General features: G+C 48.3%; 1 protein-coding gene across 1 annotated transcript in view; it reads left to right on the top strand.

The window, feature by feature from the left end:
• The first annotated feature begins 19,043 nt into the window (after positions 1–19,043).
• The window catches only part of ZNF326 (zinc finger protein 326), a 44,117-nt gene continuing 43,311 nt past the window's right edge, over positions 19,044–19,849 (top strand). The window contains exon 1 of the mRNA XM_030571711.1: positions 19,044–19,358. Within this exon, the coding sequence (XP_030427571.1) occupies positions 19,343–19,358 (16 nt within the window). The 5' untranslated portion in view covers positions 19,044–19,342. The remainder of the gene's footprint in view (positions 19,359–19,849) is intronic.

The following is a 19,849-nucleotide window of genomic DNA, read 5'->3' as shown; positions in this document are numbered from 1 at the left end:
ACCCTAACTCCATGTGCCCTACCCGTAGGAACCCTAACCCTAGGAGGAGAGGCCCTAACCATAGGAACCTTAACCCTAGCTTCAAGTGCTCTATCCAGAGGAACCCTAACCCTAGCTTCAAGTGCCCTACACTTAAATACTCTAAAACTACCTCTAAGTGCCAGACACATAGGAACTGTAAATGCAGATCAAAGTGTCCTACCCATAGGAACCCAAACCCTAGCTCCAATTGCCCTATCGAGAGGAACCCTAACCCTAGCTCCAACTGCCCTATCGAGAGGAACCCTAACCCTAGCTGCAAGAGCCCAGCCCATAGGAACCTTAACCCAAAGGCAGGGTTCTTTACCCATTGGAACCCTAACTCCAGCTCCAAGTATGCTACCCTTAGGAACCCTAACCGTAGCTCCAAGTTCCCTACCCATAGGAACCCTAAGCTTAAGGTGGGGTGCCCAACCCATAGGAACCCTAACCCTAGGGCGGAGTGCCCTACCCAAAGTATCGCTAACCATAGGGTAGGGCGCCCTAACCATAGGAACCCTAACCCTAGCTCCAAGTGCCCTACCCTTAAGAACCCTAAACCTAGGGCGGGAAGCCCTGCTCTTAGGAACGCTAAGCCTAGCTCCATGTGCCCTACCCTTAGGAACTGTAACCTTAGCTCCAAGTGCCCTACCCATTGGAACCCTAACCCTAGGTTGGGGTGCTCCACCCATTGGAACTCTAACCCTAGCTCCAAGTGCCCTACCCATAGGAAACCTAGCCCTAGGGTGGGAAATCCTACCCCTAGAAATCCTAACCCTAGGGCGGGTTTTCCTACCCATTGGAACCCTAACCCTAGCTCCAAGTGCCCTACCTATAGGAACCCTAACCCTAGGAGGAGAAGGGCTACTCATAAGAACCCTAACCCTAGCTTGAAGTGCCCTAATCGTAAGAACCCTAACCCTAGTTCTGAGTTCCCCAACCTTAGGAACCCTAACCCTCGGACCTGTAGCCCTACACATAGGAACCCACACCCTAGCTCCAAGTGCCCTACACTTAAGAACCCTAACCGTAGATTTAAGTGCCAGTAAGAACCCTAGGGCGGTGTGCCCTAACCATAGGAACCCTAACCCTAGCTTCAAGTGCCCTACCCAAAGGAACCCTAACCCTAGGGCGGGGTATTCTACCCATAGGAGCCCTAACCCTAGCTCCAAGTGCTCTACCCATGGGAACCCTAACTTTAAGGCGGGGTGCCCTACCCATTGGATCTCTAACCCTAGGGCAGGGTGTCCTACACAAAGGAACCCTAACCATAGGGTAGGGTGCCCTACCCTTAGGAACTCCAATCCTAGCTCCAAGTGCACTACCCTTAGGAACTCTAACCCTATCTCCAAGTGCCCTACCCTTAGGAACTCTCACTCTAGGGTGGGCAGGCCTACCCATAGAAACCCTAAGGCAGGGTGCCATACCCATAGGAATTCTAGCCCTAGCTCCAAATGAGCAACACATAGGAACCCAAACGCTAGGGCGTGGTGCCTTACCCATTGAAACCGTAACCCGAGCTCGAAGTACCCTACCCATAGGACCCCTAACCCTAGGAGGGGAGGCCCTACCCATAGGAACCCTAACTCTAGTTCCAAGTTCCCTACCCTTAGGAACCAGAACCCTAAGGCGGTGTGCCCTACCCATAGAAACCCTAACCCTAGCTCCAAGTGCCCAACCCACAGGAACCCCAACCCTAGGGCAAGGTGCCTTACCCATTGGAACCCTAACTCTAGCTCCAAGTGCCCTACCCATAGGAACCCTAACCCTAGGAGTGGAGGCCCTAACCATAGGAACGTAAACCCTAGCTTAAAGTGCCCTATCTATAGGAACCCTAACCCTAGTTCCAAGTGCCCTACCCTCAGGAACCCTATCCCTAGTGCAGGAAGCGCTAACCAAAGGAACCCACACCCTAGCTCCAAGTGCCCTACACTTAAGAACCCTAACCGTAGATTTAAGTGCCAGTAAGAACCCTAGGGCCCAAACCGCAGATCAAAGTGCCCCACTCAAAGGAACCCTAACCATAGGGTGGGGTTTCCTAACCATAGGAACCCTAACCCTAGCTCCAAGTGCCCTACCCATAGGAACCTTAACCCTAGGGCTGGGTGCTCTACCCATAGGAACCCTAACCCTAGCTCCAAGTGCCCTACCCTTAGGATCCCTAACCCAGCTCCAAGTGCCTTTACCTTTATGAATCCTTAACCTAGCTCCAATTACCCTACCCATTGGAACCATATCCCTTGGGTGAGGCACCCTATCCATGGAAAGCGAACCCTAGGTCCAAGTGCCCTACCCATCTGATCCCTAACACTAAATCCAAGTGCCCTACCCATTGGAACCAGTATCCTAGCTCCAAGTGCTCTACCCATAGGAATCAGAAGCCTGGGAGGGGCCTACCCCTTGGAACTCTAAGTCTAGATCCAAGTGCCCTACCAATAGGAACCCTAACCCCAGATCGAAGTACCCTACCCTTAGAAACTCTAACCCTAGCTCCAAGTGCCCTACCCATAGGAACCATAACCCTAGGGTGGGGTGCCCTACCCTTAGGAATATGAACCCTAACTTCAAGTGCCCTACCTGCAGTAACCCTAACTGTATGCCGGGGCTCCCTTCCCATAGGAACTCTATCCCTAACTCCAAGTGCCCTACCCTTAGGTACCCTAATCCAAGCTGCGTATGCTTTACCCTTAGAAACCCTAACCCTAGGGCAGGGTGCCCTTCCTATAGGAACCCTAACCCTAGGACTGGAAGACCTACCCCTAGGAACCCTAACCCTAGCTCCAAGTGCCCTACCCTTAGGAACCATAATAGCTGGACGAGGTGCCCTACCCCTAGGAACCCTAACCCTAGTTTCAGTTGCCCTACACTTAGGAACTCTAACCCTAAGGCGCAAAGCCCTCCCCATAGAAACCCTAACCCTAGCTCTAAATTCTCTACTCTTAGGAACCCAAACCTTAGGGCTGGATGTCCTACACATAGGAACTCTAACCCTAGCTCCAAGTTCCCTACCCATGGGAACCCTAACCCTAGCTCCAAGTGCCCCACCCTTAGGAACTCTAACCCTAGGTCTGGGGTCCTATCTATTGGAACCCTAACCCTAGCTGTAAGTGCCCTACCCTTAGGAACCCTAACCCTAACTCCAAGTGCCCTACCCTAAGGAACTGTAACCCCAGCTCCAAGTGCCCTATACATAGGAATCCTAACCCTAGCTCCAAGTGCTCTACCCTTAGGAATCCTAACCCTAGCTCTTAGTGCCCTATCCTGAGGTACCCTAACCCTAGCTCCAAGTGCCCTATCCTTAGGAACTCTAACCCTAGCTCCAAGTGCCCACCCCATAGGAATGCTTACCCTAGGCAGCGTACCCTACCCATAGGCAACCTAACCCTAGCTCCAAGTTCCCTACCCATGGGGACCATAACCCTAGCTCCAAGTGCCCTACCCTTAGGAACCCTAACTCTAGGGCGGGAAGCTCTACCTATAGGAATCCTAACCCTTACTCCAAGTGCCCTATCCTTAAGAACCCTAACCCTTGCAGTAAGAGCCCTACCCTTAGGAACCCTAACCATAGGGCGGGAGGCCATACCCATAGGAATCCTATTCCAGCTCTGAGTGCGCTACCCTTAGGAACCCTAACCCTTGCTCCAAGTGCCCTACCCTTCGGAACTGTAATCCTAAGGTAGGAAGCCCTACCTATAGAAACTCTAACCATAGCTCCAAATGCCTTACCCATAGGACCCCTACCCCTAGGACATGAAGCCCTCTGCATAGGAACTCTAACCATAGCGCCAAGTGCCCTACACTTAGGATCCCTAACCCTAGGGTGGAAAGTCCTACCCATAGGAACCCTAACACTAGCTCCAAGTGCTCTACCCATAGGAACCCTAACCCTATCTCCAAGTTCCCTACCCATAAGAACCATAACCCTTTCTCCAAGTGCCCTACCCATAGGGACCATTACCCTTGTGGGGAGCACCTTACCCATAGGAACCCTAACCCTAACTCCAAGTGCCCTACACTTAGGAACCATAACCCTAGGGTGGGTCGCCCTACCCATAGGAACCCTAACACTAGCTACAAGTGCCCTATCCTTAGGAATCCTAACCCTAGCTCTAAGTGCCCTAGCCTTAGTAACCCTAACCCTAGGGTGGGAAGCCGTACTCTTTGGAACCCTAACCCTAGCTCCAAGTCCCCTACTCTTTGGAAGCCTAACTCTAGGGCTGGTGCCCTACCCAGAAAAACCCTAACCCTAGCTCCAAGTACATTACCCATAGGAACCCTAACCCTAGGGCGGGAAGCCGTACCCATAGGAATCCTAACCCTAGCTCCAAGTGCCCTACTCTTAGGAACCCTAACCCTAGCTCCAATTGCCCTACCCTTAGGAACCATAACCCTTGGGTGGGGTGCCCTACCCCTAGGAACCCTAACCCTAGCTCCAAGTGGCCTACTCTTAGGAACCCTAAGCCTAGGGTGGGAAGCCCTACCCATAGGAACCCTAACCCTAGCTCCATGTGCCCTACCCATAAATACTCTAACCCTTGGGCGGTGCGCCTTCACCATAGAAACCCTAACCCAAGCTCCAAATGCCCTACCCTTAGGAACCCTAACCCTAGGGCGGGAAGTCCTACCCATAGGAACCTTAACCCTAGCTCCAAGTGCCCTACCCATAGGCAGTGGTGAGCTGGAGCCGGTTCCCACCAGTTCGCGGGAACCAGCTGTTTAATTTAGAAGCCCTTTTAGAACCAGTTGTCCCACAAGGGACAACTTGTTTGAAAAGGGCTTTTAAGTTTAACAAGAGCTCCGGCAGCTCTCTACCCTTCCCCCATCCCCAGCTTACCTCATTCTGCCTCTACCTCCTCCCCTGAACGCTCCCGAGGCTTCTCCTCCCCGTCCCTGTCTTCCCGTGAATCAGCTGTTCACGTGAGAAGCCTGGGAGAACTGAGATGAAAGCAGCAGCTTCCCACAGGTTAGCTGGGGCAGGGGGGCGGTGGTGCTAGGAGGGCTCCAGGTGCCGCATGGCTCTGGCCTGGTCCCCGACCCCATCCCCTGGCGGCGCGGCTCCAGCCCGGCCCCAGCCAGCTGGGCGCCCTGGCTCCAGTCTCAACCCTGCCCGAGTGGCCCAGCCCGGCCCCGGCCTGGCTCCCATCTCCAGGCAGCACGGTAAGGGATCAGGGAGCATGAAGGGGGTGTTGATTAGAGGGCAGGGGAATTGGGGCGATGGAGTAGTGTCGGGGCAGTCAGAGGTCAGGGAAAAGGGGGATTGAATGGGGGCAAGGGTCCTGGGGGGACAGTCAGGAAAGAGAAGGGGTTGGATGGGGCAGCAGGGGGTAGTCAGGGGACAGGAAAGGGGGGGTGGATGGGGCAGCAGTCCGGGGGTGGGGCTGTCAAGGAACATGGGTGGTTGGATGGGGCAGAAGTCCTGGGGGGGGCATGATCCCCTCATGGGGTGAGGAGGATGGAACCAGTTATTAATATTTTGGCAGCTCATCACTGTGTAGAGCCACCTTCCTGGAACTGTGTGCTGAGCTGGCCCCAGATCTACAGCACAAGGACACCAGAATGAGAGCTGCCCTCTCGATAGAGAAGTGTGTGGCAATTGCTGCCTGGAAGCTGGTGACTCCAGACTGCAGAGTGCTCCAGGTTGCACATCAGTTTGGAGTGGGGAAGTATACTGTTGGGGCTCTCTTAATGCAAGTGTGCAGGGCAATAAATTGCATCCTGCTACGAAGGATAGTGACTTTGGGAAATATGCACGAAATAGTAGATGGCTTTGCAGAGATGGGTTTCCCTAACTGTGGAGGGGTGATAGATGGCACACACATTCCAATTTTAGCACCAGACCACTTTGCAACAGAGTACATCAATGGGAAGGGGAACTTCTCCATGGTGTTGCAGGCGCTTGTGGATCACTATGGGCATTTCACAGACATCAAGGTGGGGGTGGTCTGGAAAGGTGCATGACACATGCATTTTCAGGAACACCAGCCTGCAAGTGGGGACTTTCGTTTCAGACCACAAGATTACAGTGGAGGAAGTGGAAATGCCTCTAGTGATCCTAGGAGACCTGGCTTACCCCTTTCAGCCCTGGCTCATGAAACCTTACACAGGACACCTGAACAGCAGTAAGGAGCATTTCAACAACAGGCTGAGTATGTGCCGGATGACAGTTGAATGTGCCTTTGGCAGATTAAAGGTGCGCTGGTGTTGCCTTTATGGCAGGTTACGAGGAGAATATTCCCATGGTCATAGCCATATGCTGCACTTTGCATAATCTCTGTGAATCTAAGGGTGAAATGTTTGCTTAGGGGTGGAGTGCTGAGGCAGAGTGCTTGGCTGCTGAGTTTGAGCAACCAGATACCAGGGCTGTCAGAGGAGCCCAAAAGGCAGCAATTGAAATCAGGGAAGCTTTGAGGGAGCACTTTGACAATGGACAGTAGCAACGTATATCTTTAGAGTAGCTTCCATGGTGCATTCCATGTTTCTTTTCTAGGAGGCTATGTTGACATTTGGGGCCGCATAGCCCAGTAAGAAAATGACTAAAATGCCTGTACATGTACTCGTAGTGATTGCAATGTGAATTTGTAGAAAACAAAATAAAGATGATATACCATTATAAAACTTTGCTTTTATTGATCAAGAAAAAGCACAATGACACTCACCAAAACATAGATGCTTGCTGGGAAAGGAGGAACTGGGAAAGGGCAGATCCTCACAACTGTGTGTAGCTCCAGCTGTCATCACAAAACTTGTGCGAGGAGGTGGAGTGATGGAGAAACTGAGGAGTCTCAGACAGTGGAAAGGAATGTGCGGGCAGAGGGGGGCAGGCTGGTAAATAATTCTGCATGTGCTGCAGTGGAGATCGAGTCCAGACCTGCTCTCTCTGCAGCATTATTAAAGACTTGAACATTTCTGTTTGCTTCTCCGTTACTTTTATCATCCCCTCAGTTGCGTCCCTAGCAAATGCTTGATTCTCTTTTCTGTCCTGCCTTTTGGCTTCCCAGCACTCCTTTCGTTCCTTTTTCTCTGTACGGGAGCACTTCAGTACCTCCCAGAACATGTCTTTGCTGTGTCTTGGCCTCTTTCTAATCTGCCAGAGATGGTCAGCAGGGATGTGTGGGGTGTTCCTGATGGTCACATCTGGTGAAGTATGGGACAGTGCAGAAAAGCAGGATTGTTAAATTCAAGCACAGTATTGAAACATTTCACTTGTATGCACCTTTTGCAACATACCAATCACTTTCTCAGTGACTCTTGCCAGGCACACATCTCTGCAAGCACCCAAAACCTGGTGAGTTTTGGGCCGGGGCAGGAAGGGGGTGCTGCAGCTGGACAGAAGAACATACAGTCTTTGCAGGGGTTGTGATGCAGTTTTACAGGGAAATAATTCTAAAATTATCCACAGGCAGAGATCATTCTAGCAGACCAGGGTACAGGGTACATCTATTGCATGCTCGCGGCTTCCAGCCTGCTCTACGTGCAGCTCACCTATGTGCTGCTTTGGTTCCTGCACAAGTGATTGCTGAATGGTGTGGGACAGTGTCCTACAATGGGGAAGGAACAAAGCTGCACTGCCACGCAATCTGCGGCAGAGTATTACTGGGTACCTCCAGGAAACTTTCCTGGAGATCTCTGTGGAGGATTCCTGGGAGAGCTCAGTGTGCATCAACACCCTGTTCTGCCATACCAATTAGCTACAAAGGGAAACCTCCAGCTCACAGAAACACAGCCAGCCTCCCACATTTCTATGCCCTGAACCAACCTCCACACTACACAAGCCACAGCCACTTACCAGCAAGGGAGGCAGGTTTGTGTAATTTTTGGTGGTGCCCAGAACAGGTCCAAGTCCCGCCCCTGCCCCCACACCTGCCAAAGGCTCTGGAAGGGAGTTAGGGTGCAGGAAGGGTGCAGGCTCTGGGAGGAAGTTTGGGTGCCAGGTGCAGACTCTGGGCTGGGGCACAGGTTGGGGTGCAGGAGGGGGTGTGGGCTCTGGGAGGGAGGTTGGATGCCTAAGGGGGTGAGGGGTGCGGGCTCTGGGCTGGTGCAGGGGTTGGGGTGCAGGAGGGTATGCAGGCTCTGGGAGGGAGTTTGGGTGCAGGAGGGGGTTCAGGCTCTGGAAGGGAGTTTGGGTGCCTGAGGGGGTGAGGGGTGTGGGCTCTGGGATGGAGTTTGGGTGTGGGATGCAGGCTCTGGGCTGGGGCAGGGGTGTGGGAGGGTGGGAGGAAAGGGGGCTCCATATAGCTCACCATCCCTGCTTACCAGGCTTCTCAACTCCTGCTTCTTGCTCACCGGAGAGCAATTGCTGAGACTGGCTGGGCACCTCAGGAGTGGAGAAAAATTCCTGGCTGCCTGCCCTATTGGGAGCTCCACATCCTCATCTAGCTCCACTTCTCATCAATAACTTCATCCTCTGGGTTAGGTCTTCTTTCCGCTGCCTCTGTTCCCGCTGAAGTATCCACGGGGTTCTTGGCAGTGAAGGGGGGGGTCACCATCGAGGATACCGTCCAGCTCCTTCTAGAAATGGCAGGTCTTAGGTGCAGCACTGAAGTGAGCATTTGCCTTCCTCGCCTTATGGCACACCTACCTCAGCTCCTTTATCTTCGATCTGCACTGCAGCATGTCCCAATCATAGCCCTTTTCACCCAAGCCTTGAGAAATGTGCCCATAGGTCCCAATTCCTACAGGTCAAGCGCAGCTGGCACTGCACAGACTCCTCTCCCCATGGACTGATCAGATCCAACAGCTCTGCTGTGGTCCAGGCCGGAGTGTTTGGTGCAATAGCCAGCCATGGTCACTGGGAAGACGTGATGAGACCCTCCCTGAGCCAGCAAGCAGAAAATGGAATTTAAAATTCTCGAGGCTTACAAAGGGGATGGGGGGATTGTTGTTTACCTGGCTGCAGGGCAGCGGAGTTCAAACTGCTGACCAGAGCGGTCAGGATGGGCATTGTGGGACACTTCCAGGAGCCCAGATAAAGCGATTAAAGCATGCATGGTGTCTGCACTGGCTCTTTGTTGATAATAAAGGGAAGGGGAAAGAAAAAAAGTCTCTCGTAGGGGTGGAAGTATTTTGTCGCCAAACCCGGGCATTTTTCCTGACAAAAGTCGCATCACAGTGTGTACACACTCACTGTTTTGTCGCCAAAAGGCAGTTTTTGGTGACAAAACTTGGTAGTGTAGACAAACCCTGAATGAGAATTTCAGCTTAAAAAAGTTTATAGCCCTCATGGCTGCAGAGAAAAGCTTGAAAATTTCACTCAAGTGCATCCTAATGGCTTAGAAATTAGAATGCAAATAAAAATAACATTTAAAAAAATCATGGTTTTTAAACCAGTTTCATAATTGTCAGGACCCTGATTCATAATTCTTGAATGCTTTATGTTGGCAATACTGCATTCCAATTACTTTTCAGCTTAGGTCAATATGGAGAAAAGTCTGAAATGGAGAAGTGATTAACAGAGAGCAGAGCTAGGAAGCATGCCTCTGCCGTCCTCCTTCCCCCAAAACACAGACTGAGAGGGCAACAGGGACACTGCTATGCAGTGTTGAATAGGCAGAGAACCAAGGCAGAACAGTAGATTGAGCAAAGCTGCCTGTGATAGGTTGCTTCTGCTCCACCCAGACCAACTGGTATGGAAAGAGACTTTTGTCTTTGGAGTAGCACATCCCCTGAGAGACAGCCCCCTTTCCTCAGGAAGGCTGCATTCTTCCCTTTCTGTCCTCCTGTAGCAAACCCAAGGTTTTTTATATAGACACGACGTTCAGCAGCAGGGTGGAAACCCAGGCTCTTCAGCAGCAAAAGCAGAAGCCTCTACTACATGAGCTAAACAAATAACTTCATTAGTAAGGCTATGATATAATCACAGATATTTTTAGCAAAAGTCATGGACAGGTCACAGGCAAGAAACAAAAAATCACAGTCCATGACTCAGGGCCAGTTCCAGGCACCAGTGAAGGAAGCAGGTGCTTGGGGTGGTAGGTTGAGGTCTTTGGCGACAATTTGGCAGCAGATCCCTCAGTCCCTCTCTTCGTCTTTGAGCTGCTGCTGAACTGCCGCTGAAGAGGAAGAGAGGGAGTGAAGGACCCCCCACCAAATTGCCACCAAAGAATGAAGTGGCACGATTGAGCTGGAGCTGAAGTGCAGTCAATCCACTTTATCTTTTTTTTTCATTTCGCTTCGCCGCTTGGAGCAGCAAAAAAGCTGGAGCTGGCCCTGCCATGACTTATACCATAAATAGCCCTGATTTAATCTTGGGGCGGGGAAGCCCATGGCACCAGCTGGCGGGGGGGTGGGGGAAGGAGGAGAAACCCTGGGGGGGGCCAGCCACTGCTCTGGCTGCCCCAGTACTACTGCCAGGAGCCACTGAGCTGCAGTTGCTCCTATCGCCCCTGGGACCACTGCTTAGGCAGTCTCTGGGGTCAGCCACATGGGTCTCTACTGTCACCACTCCCAGTTGTATCCCAGCCAGTACCAAGCTGCTATAGAACGGGAGATCCAGAACATGCTACAGATGGGTATAATCCGCTCATTTACCAGTGCATGGGCATCTCCAGCGGTTCTGGTACCCAAACCAAATGGGGAAATACGCTTTTGTGTGGACTACCGTAAGCTAAATGCGGTAACTCGTCCGGACAACTATCCAATGCCACGCACCGATGAACTATTGGAGAAGTTGGGACGTGCCCAGTTCATCTCTACAATAGACTTAACCAAGGGGTACTGGCAAGTACCACTAGATGAACCTGCCAAGGAAAGGTCAGCATTCGTCACCCATGTGGGGATGTATGAATTTAATGTACTTCCTTTCGGGCTGCAAAATGCACCCGCCACCTTCCAGAGGCTGGTAGATGGTCTACTAGCAGGACTGGGCGAATATGCAGTTGCCTACCTCGATGATGTGGCCATTTTTTCTGACTCCTGGCCCGAACACCTAGAACACCTGGAAAAGGTCTTTGAGCGCATCAGGCAGGCTGGACTAACTGTTAAGGCCAAAAAGTGTCAAATAGGCCAAAACAGAGTAACTTACCTGGGACACCAGGTGGGTCGAGGAACCATAAACCCCCTACAGGCCAAGGTGGATGCTATCCAAAAGTGGCCAGTCCCAAAGTCAAAGAAACAGGTCCAATCCTTCTTAGGCTTGGCCGGGTACTACAGGCGATTTGTACCACACTACAGCCAAATCGCTGCCCCACTGACCGACCTGACCAAAAAGACCCAACCAAATAAAGTTAAGTGGACTGATGAGTGTCAAAAGGCCTTTACCCAACTTAAGGCGACGCTCATGTCTGACCCTGTGCTCAGGGCCCCGGACTTTGACAAGCCATTCCTAGTAACCACGGATGCATCTGAGCGTGGTATAGGAGCAGTTCTCAATGCAGGAAGCAATGGATCACAACTTCCATCCTGTCGTGTTTCTCAGCAAGAAACTGTCTGAGAGGGAAAGTCACTGGTCAGTCAGTGAAAAGGAATGCTACGCCATTGTGTACGCCCTGGAAAAGCTATGCCCATATGTTTGGGGATGGCGGTTCCAGCTACAAACTGACCATGCTGCGCTAAAGTGGCTTCATACTGCCAAGGGGAACAACAAGAAACTTCTTCGTTGGAGTTTAGCTCTCCGAGATTTTGATTTTGAAATTCAGCACATTTCAGGAGCTTCTAACAAAGTAGCTGATGCTCTATCCCGTGAGAGTTTCCCAGAATCCAGTAGTTAAAAAGTGTTCTTAAAATGTAAAAGTCTGTTAGTTATATACTTAGTGGTATATGTAAAGGTGCATGTGTAGTATTAATCTGTTTATTTTAAAGTTCTAGGAGGAAATCGCCGCCAGTGAGGTTCCCCACTGTCTGCAATTTGGGGTGTGTGTCATAAACAGATAGCTAAGGGTTAATGTCTCTTTCACCTGGAAAGGGGTAACAAAAAACACCTGACCAGAGGACCAATCAGGAAACAAGACTTTTTCAAATCTGGGTGGAGGGAAGTTTTCGGTGTGAGTTCTTTGTTCTTTGTCTTGTGTCTGTGCCCTTTCGGCTCTGAGAGTGATTTTTCTATCTCCAGGCTTTCTAATCTTCTGTTTCCAAGTTGTAAGCACAGGATAGTAAGACAATAGGTTTATATTGTTTTTTTGTATTTACATGTGTGTAGTTGCTGGAATGTTGCTGTATTCTTTTTGGATAAGGCTGTTTATTCATTTTATTTTCTTTTAAGCAATTGACCCTGTATATTGTCACCTTAATACAGAGACTATATTTTATGTCCTTTTTCATTCTTTTTATATAAAGCTTTCTTTTTAAGACCTGTTGGAGTTTTCTTTAGTGGGGACTCCAGGGAATTGAGTCTGCAGCTCACCAGGGAATTGGTGGGAGGAAGAAGTCAGGGGGAAAATCTCTTTGTGTTAGATTTACTAAGTCTGACTTTGCATACCCTCTGGGTGAGGGGGAAGAGAGATTAGCTCTCTCGGTACTTGTGTTTCCAGGACTTGAAACAGGGAGGGTAGAATCCCTTTGTTCAGATTCACGGAGCTTGCTTCTGTATATCTCTCCAGGAACCCAGGGAGGGAACACCTGGAGGGGAGGAGGGGGAAGGGAAATGGTTTATTCCCCTGGGTTGTGAGACTCAAGGAATCTGAGTCTTGGGGTCCCCCAGGGAAGGTTTTGGGGAGACCACAGTGAGCTAGGCACTGTATAGTTCCTAGCTGGTGGCAGCAATACCAGGTCCAAACCGGTAACTAAGCTTGGAGGTTTTCATGCTAACACCCATATTTTGGATGCTAAGGTCCAGATCTGGGAAGAAATGTTATGACAGGGCCAGCCACTGCTCTGGCTGCCCCAGTACTACTGCCAGGAGCCACTGAGCTGCAGTTGCTCCTATCGCCCCTGGGACCACTGCTTAGGCAGTCTCTGGGGTCAGCCACATGGGTCTCTACTGTCACCACTCCCAGCTGTATCCCAGCCAGTACCACTGTTTTAAGGAGGTTTGTTTTTTTTTAAATGGATAAGTATATTAATCAAACCACAAAAAATCCCATGTGAAAATATATATTATATATAAATGCATTTTATTTATTAGTTCACCACTTGCATTTTTCCTAGGAAAGAAGTGAGGCTTCCCCTGCATATGACTCAGCAGAAATTGTAACATCAAGCTGAAAGAAGAAATGATACAAGGCACTGGTGGGTGGCTGCTAGGAAGAGAATAAGGAGCAATGGCAGGATTCCAAATCCTATATTTGCTTGGGACAGCAATACAGCTAGGATCCCTTTTTCTCTCCCTGGTCCACCATTGAGGGAAGAGGGGTAGCCAAGGCATGCAGTCCAGCCAGAGTCCTGTACATCTGAAAAGGCACTTTGATCTACAGATCAGATAACTGCAGTTGACATCCAGATTGTGGAAAATGAAGGCCAGTTGTAAATCTAAAAAGCAGTAACCATAATTGTTAATGAGTAAGGCTCCATGTCAGTCACAGATATTGCAGAAGTTATGGATTCTGTTACTTTCTGTGACCTCCATAACTTCTATAGGGGACCAGTGTGGCTGACCCCAGGGCCACCTAAGTAGGCTCCGGGGACATCCACACCAGCCACTGCTGGAGTGGCTTTGGGGACAGCCACACCAGCAGCTGCTCCGGCAGCCCCCAGCAGTGGTCCTGGGGCAGCCAAGGTCCATGGCCCTGGGCAGCAGTCCTTGGGAGGCCAGTCGGAGCAACCGCAGTCTGTGGCCCAGGGCATTGGTCCCTGGGCAACTGGCTGGAGTAGCTGTGGTTTGCAGCTCCTGGGAGCTGGTGCCACTGGCCCTGGGTGTCCCTTCCTCCAGTCTCCTCTCAGCAGCAGCCCCCTGGATGTTGCCCTCCAGCACTACCTCCCACGTTTAATCACAAATATTTTTGTAAATGTCATGGACAGGTCACGGTCCATGAATATTTGTTTATTGCCTGTGACTTGTCCATGAATTTTACTAAAAATACCTGTGACTAAATCATAGCCTTATTAATGAGGTATTTGCATGTTGAAAAGTAGAATACTTCATTGGTAACTTGCTGGTTACTAATATGCTGCTGTGCAGAGATCTTCATGCTCTAGGGAGGTGAGATTATTAAGTCTTCTCTTTATATATATATATATATATATATATATATATATATATATATATATATATATATATATATATATATATATTCCCAACCACATACTGCAAAACATATCAAAATTGAACTGGTGAATAAAATGACTGTGAATGCCACCCTAGTATATTTCACTATTGTCAAATTAAATGTTCTTTCAAATTATACTTCTGATTTATGAATGCTATTTATTTATTTCTGAGGAACTATGTTGTCAGGGAAAGAGCAGGGCGAAAGTTTCAGGAACTGTGGTGCTGTGTGCAATAGTTTCCAGAGGATCCCTGGGTTCTGTGGTTCTTACACTCCCAACCCTCTTCCTCAAGAGGGGAGCATATGAAGGAAAAGCTCATGGAATTTACTGAGTTCTCTGTCTACCTCCTGTGGGTTTGATTGTGGCCATCCCACACTATGTGCTATGTGGTCATCCCATCACAGACTGAGTTTGACCCTTCCCTCCCACTCTAGTGTCTGATTTAGTTTTTTGAATGTAGTGCAAAGGAAATGCCAGACTATGGTTCTGCTCAATCTTGAAATTAGAGCCACATGTGCATCTGGGCCCACTATTGGTCTGCCTGCTTGAAGAATCAGGGTCTGCTTATATCTAATTGAAATGAAGGAATTACATTTCAAATTCTAGAAATAAGAATGATTCCAGGTCTCCCCCCAGCTCCCCGGAATATTGTATTGAAATGTGAGAGAAGAAATCAAAGTGGTTAGTCTCCTAAAAGTGTCAAATGAAAGAGTCCTTTGTTAATGTCGCTCAAATCCACTGGTGTTAGCAGCACTGGGCCCTGGGAATAGAGAGAAAGAGCTGGAAATCTTTTTGTCAATTAAACTTGCTCTAAATAGGGTTAGAAGACTGAGGCCATGGCTACACTGGCGCTATACAGCGCTGCAACTTTCGAGCTCAGGGGTATGAAATAACACCCCCCTGAGCTCTGCAAGATACAGCGCTGTAAAGCCTCAGTGTAATCAGTGCTGCAGCGCTGGGAGCGCGGCTCCCAGCGCTGCAAGCTACACCCACAGAGGATGTGGTTTACGTGCAGCGCTGGGAGAGCTCTCTCCCAGCGCTGGCACTGCGACCACGCTCACACTTCAAAGTGCTGCCGTGGCAGCGCTTTGAAGTTTCAAGTGTAGCCATACCCACAGGGCCTTGAACCAAAGTCCATGAAAATCAGTGGAAAGACTTTCATTGTCTTCATTGGGCTTTGGATCAAGCCCACAATGCTTAAAACACTGATGACTTGTCCACAGGAGGGCTCCCAACATTGCTAATACCAGTGGAGCTGACCCAACAGTAGAAACTTTTTGCAAATTTTCCTCAGTTTTTAGACAATATTCTGAATGTAGAGAAAGTAACAGAAAACATGGCATCCAAAACAGAGAGAGAATCTGGGTAGTGATAATATCAAACTACAAAAGAGAGATATTTTTATAATAGTCTCATTGCTTCTGATGCTTGACTAGATGACCAATCATTTTCTTATTCATGGACTGCTCAAAATAATTGACAAAAACACCAGTAAAATAAAGGATGGAATAGAACATAAATTTAAGAGCAGGATGAGAATTCTGAGGGGGATTCTCTGCTTAGCCAAAACATTCACATTTTGGATCACAAAGCACAGTACTATTCTACTCTCGCTCCCCTTTTGTCTCTCCATTTGTTTTTCTTTGCTTTGTTTTTCACTTTTGGGAATCCTGCAGGGAGTTAAAAAAGGAGCCTTTGTTTTAAAAAGGGTCAAACCAAGAGCAGCCAATTGATCTTAATTAAGGCTACACTTGTATTGGCCTGTTTATCTTGAATCGAAAGACTTGTGTGCTACGCCTGCTGCACCTTCAATCTGCTTGCAGGTCCAGTTTCTTAGCACACTCTATCATTTTCTAAGTCCCAAGCTTATTGGGGGCAATGCTTAGTGCCCAAAGCACCTCTGTGTTACTGTTCTGTGTTCATTTTTTTTTGTCATATATCCCTTCTATACCAGTGTGTTACTAATGAGACACATCATTGTCCCCAAGACAGTCTCTTCATCTGTCAGTAATCGTTTTATAATGTAAAATGACCCCAATGTATATAGCAATAATTCTAGTCAGAACTTTGTGTTTTATATTTAAATTATGCTGAACTTTTAATCTTTTTTTGGATGGGCCTCATTCAAAGCTCAGTGAAGTCAATGGGAATCTTTCTACTGACTTCAGTGGTCTTTGGATTAGGCTCTAGAGCAGGGGTCGGCAACCTTTCAGAAGTGGTGTGCCAAGTTTTCATTTATTCATTCTAATTTAAGGTTTTGTGTGCCAGTAATACATTTTAACATTTTTAGAAGGTCTCTTTCTATAAGTCTATAATATATAACTAAACTATACTGGTATGTAAAGTAAATAAGGTTTTAAAAATGTTTAGGAAGCTTCATTTAAAATTAAATTAAAATGCAGTGCCCACTAGACCGGTGACCAGGACCAGGACTGGTGACCAGGCAGTGTGAGTGCCACTGAAAATCAGCTTGCGTGCCGCCTTCAGCACCCATGCCATAGGTTGCCTACCCTTGCTCTATAGACATATTTTGTATGATGTTGATTGTCTCTGTGGGTTACTTCTATCCTTTTGGAATTGAATTTTCATATGCTGGATAGGGAGCTCATGAATCTCAATAGCAAACAGCAGAGAATTATGTGCTCTTGTCAATGGAGACTAGACTTGAGTGAAGAGGTGCTAGAACAGGGGTAGGCAATCTATAGCACGTGTGCCGAAGGCTGTACACGAACTGATTTTCAGTGGCACTCACACTGCCAAGGTCCTGCCCATCAGTCTGCGGGGCTCGACATTTTAATTTAATTTTAAATGAAGCTTCTTAAACATTTAAAAAACCTTATTTACTTGATATACAACAATAGTTTTGTTATATATTATAGACTTATAGAAAGAGACCTTCTAAAAATGTTAAAATGTAATACTGGCACACAAAATCTTAAATTAGAGTGAATAAAAGAAGACTCGGCACACCACTTCTGAAAGGTTGCCGACCCCTGTGCTAGAAGATAGCAGGAAAATTAACATAATAGAACTAGGTGGACATTGCAAATTTATTTCTATGAATGTTAAGTAGAATTTCTTTTACTGTTTGTGTCCATTTTGTGTTAATTTTCCAGTGTATTCTAGCACATAAGTTTGGCAGTGGAATATTAAGAGACAGTGTCTTTTAAGACAACAATGGAAAATATTTGCAGAAAGTCTATTCTGTCTTGTACCAAGGCCACTTTAGCTCAGGATTGATGAGCCACAGAGGTGTCTTAGTCCCATTTCTGTTCCTTCCAGACTTGTACAGAACACAACTTAGTCAGTCCAGAGGATCCGGGCCATTGTCTGGTGTTAAATGGAATACTCCAACCTATAGGATTATGTGGTAAAGGAATGATTGTAATAGGCTGTTGTGTAGTCTGCTTCTACTTCATGAGGTGTTTATGGAGTCCATTTTATGCCCTTCCATGTGGAAACCAGAAACTTTATTTTAGTTATATTAGTCCTCAAATACATTATTCATAGGAAAATGATTTGTGCACCTATTGATCGACAGGAGCTATGCAACCTTTCTGGATTATGTAACCATAAAACTACCTATATTGAGCAGTTACTTTCTCTAAGGTGCCACAAGTACTCCTGTTCTTTTCTCCTCTTGATGTCTTTTTTGACATTACATAGGCACCTCCGATTGCCCAGTCAGGTTCATTGGAAAAGTGGTGGGGATTCACTGTATGTGTTCAGTGAATTCTTTAGCATCCTGAAGTGTATGTTGAGTTTCAGGTAGTGATGTTTTAAGGACAAATTTTCAGTGAGGTCTTCATATGTGTGTATGATTCTACACATGAAGATCACTGTACGGAGAAAAAAATATAATAGGTGTGCACAATGTATTTGTGCTTAATTTATCAAAAAGGTTTAATCCTACATATTATTTCTATCCTTTACATACATTAGTAATAGTAATAAGTAATACAAAAAATATTTTGCTTGCATAGGGCTGCATGTGCAAAGGGATATGTACACAGACTGCATGCTGAATACTTGGCTTTCCCTGAGAATAATGTATCTTTGGCTGAGAACTCTGTGATAGAGCCAAGGTGAAGGCTCCATTTGGAAGAAAATTTTCATCCTCTCTGCGCACACCTCTGCAGGGGTGAGAAAGGAGGTTAGATTTTTAGAACAGGATTGCTCTACAAGAAAAGCTATAGTGTGTGACCCTCTCAGTCTACCATTTCTAAAGATCAAGATCAGGAGTATTCTCAATTGCCTCCATGCAGAGATTGAGGGTAGAAAACATACTTACAGTTGCTTTAAAACCTAGTTTTTGATTTAGGACAAAAAAAGGAGCCTGGTTGTGGGTTAGTCTCATCTTCCTCTCTCCCGTAATACGCTAGAGTAACTTGCCTTGGGTTCATAGACAAGTCGGTGTTGAAAAACATTGGGTTCAGTATATGAGATGGAGATATTAGATAAATAAGCACACCACTGTCGAAACAGCTCTGCAGTTCTTCAAGAGGGGACTGACCAAGAGGATACATTATATATGTATTTATTTAAGGAATTATATAACTTAACAAATGTAAACGTCTAGGACCTGAGTAAATGTCAGTTACCTTAGAAAATGGTGACTGATGCACTTCTTGTTTATTAAATTATTATTTATATGTGATTAATGTCAAGCTTTATAGGGATGGAAATTGAAAGGCATGCACAACCCTATTTATTTTTTATTAAATACAGCTACCTTCCATGGGCTGGATACCTTAAAATACAAAAAGTTAACCACGCCATAGTATTGCATTTAAAAGTGATTTAATAAACAAAGGCCTGAGCGCAGGCTATATGCCAGACTCAAAAATGGCCGCCACCAGAAACCAAGACGGCCGCCGACTAGTCAGCCAGTGACCTACATGGCCCTAAAAAACGATGCCCGAAGCAGACATGGCGGCGCCCACCGCTCTTCCCCTCTGCGTTGTCTTTCATTTCTATGCCCTCTCGATGGTCTTCACGCCCACAGATCGTCACGTGACGCAACGAACGTGACCAATCGAGGACCGACGTCTGTGTGCTGTCGCTCCCGTGCCCCGCCCAGCCTCGTTCTGGTAGAAGGCGCCATTGAGAGACGCTAGAGTCGTTGCTGTCGTGGTCCCAGGGAGGCGTCCGCCGAGCCCGGGCACAGGGCACCACCGCCGTTGTCATGGATTACGGGGAAGGTGAGGGCGCCCCCCGGAGCGAGGGGAGAGTCCGGCCGCTGCTGCCTCCTCGGGACCCGCCTCTGTCTCAAAATGGCAGCGTCCGCTTTGTGTCGTACAGCGGGAACGGGCGGCCCCGGCTCCGCCTCCCGGCCTGGGGCAGCAGCGCGGTCTGTGCCCGGGAAGCAGGGAGCGGGCCCCGAGGAGCAGCCTCGGCGCAGTGGGGTGGGAGGTACGCGCCCCGGCGTAGGGAGAGGTCGCACCGGAGGGGAGTAAGGGGCCCTTGGTGCGAGCGTGTGTCGGGAGCAATAGCTGCCTCGTGGCAGCCCAGCACCAGGGCATTCACGCTGGCCCACCCCTCCCAGCTGCGCCTCCCCAGGCACTCCCTTGCGAGATGGTGTGACTGTACACAGCGGGTCAATTTCAAGTGTGAGCAGCAAATCCAGTCCAAAGCGATCTGCCTGAGAAGTCACTGGTGATAATAACAAGGTTATTCGCTTGAGTGGGTATAA

This window comes from Gopherus evgoodei, chromosome 8 (assembly GCF_007399415.2).
Source record: "Gopherus evgoodei ecotype Sinaloan lineage chromosome 8, rGopEvg1_v1.p, whole genome shotgun sequence".
Taxonomy (NCBI): domain Eukaryota; kingdom Metazoa; phylum Chordata; order Testudines; family Testudinidae; genus Gopherus; species Gopherus evgoodei.
Note: the sequence above shows the minus strand (reverse complement) of the source record. Positions and strands in the feature narration are given on the sequence as shown.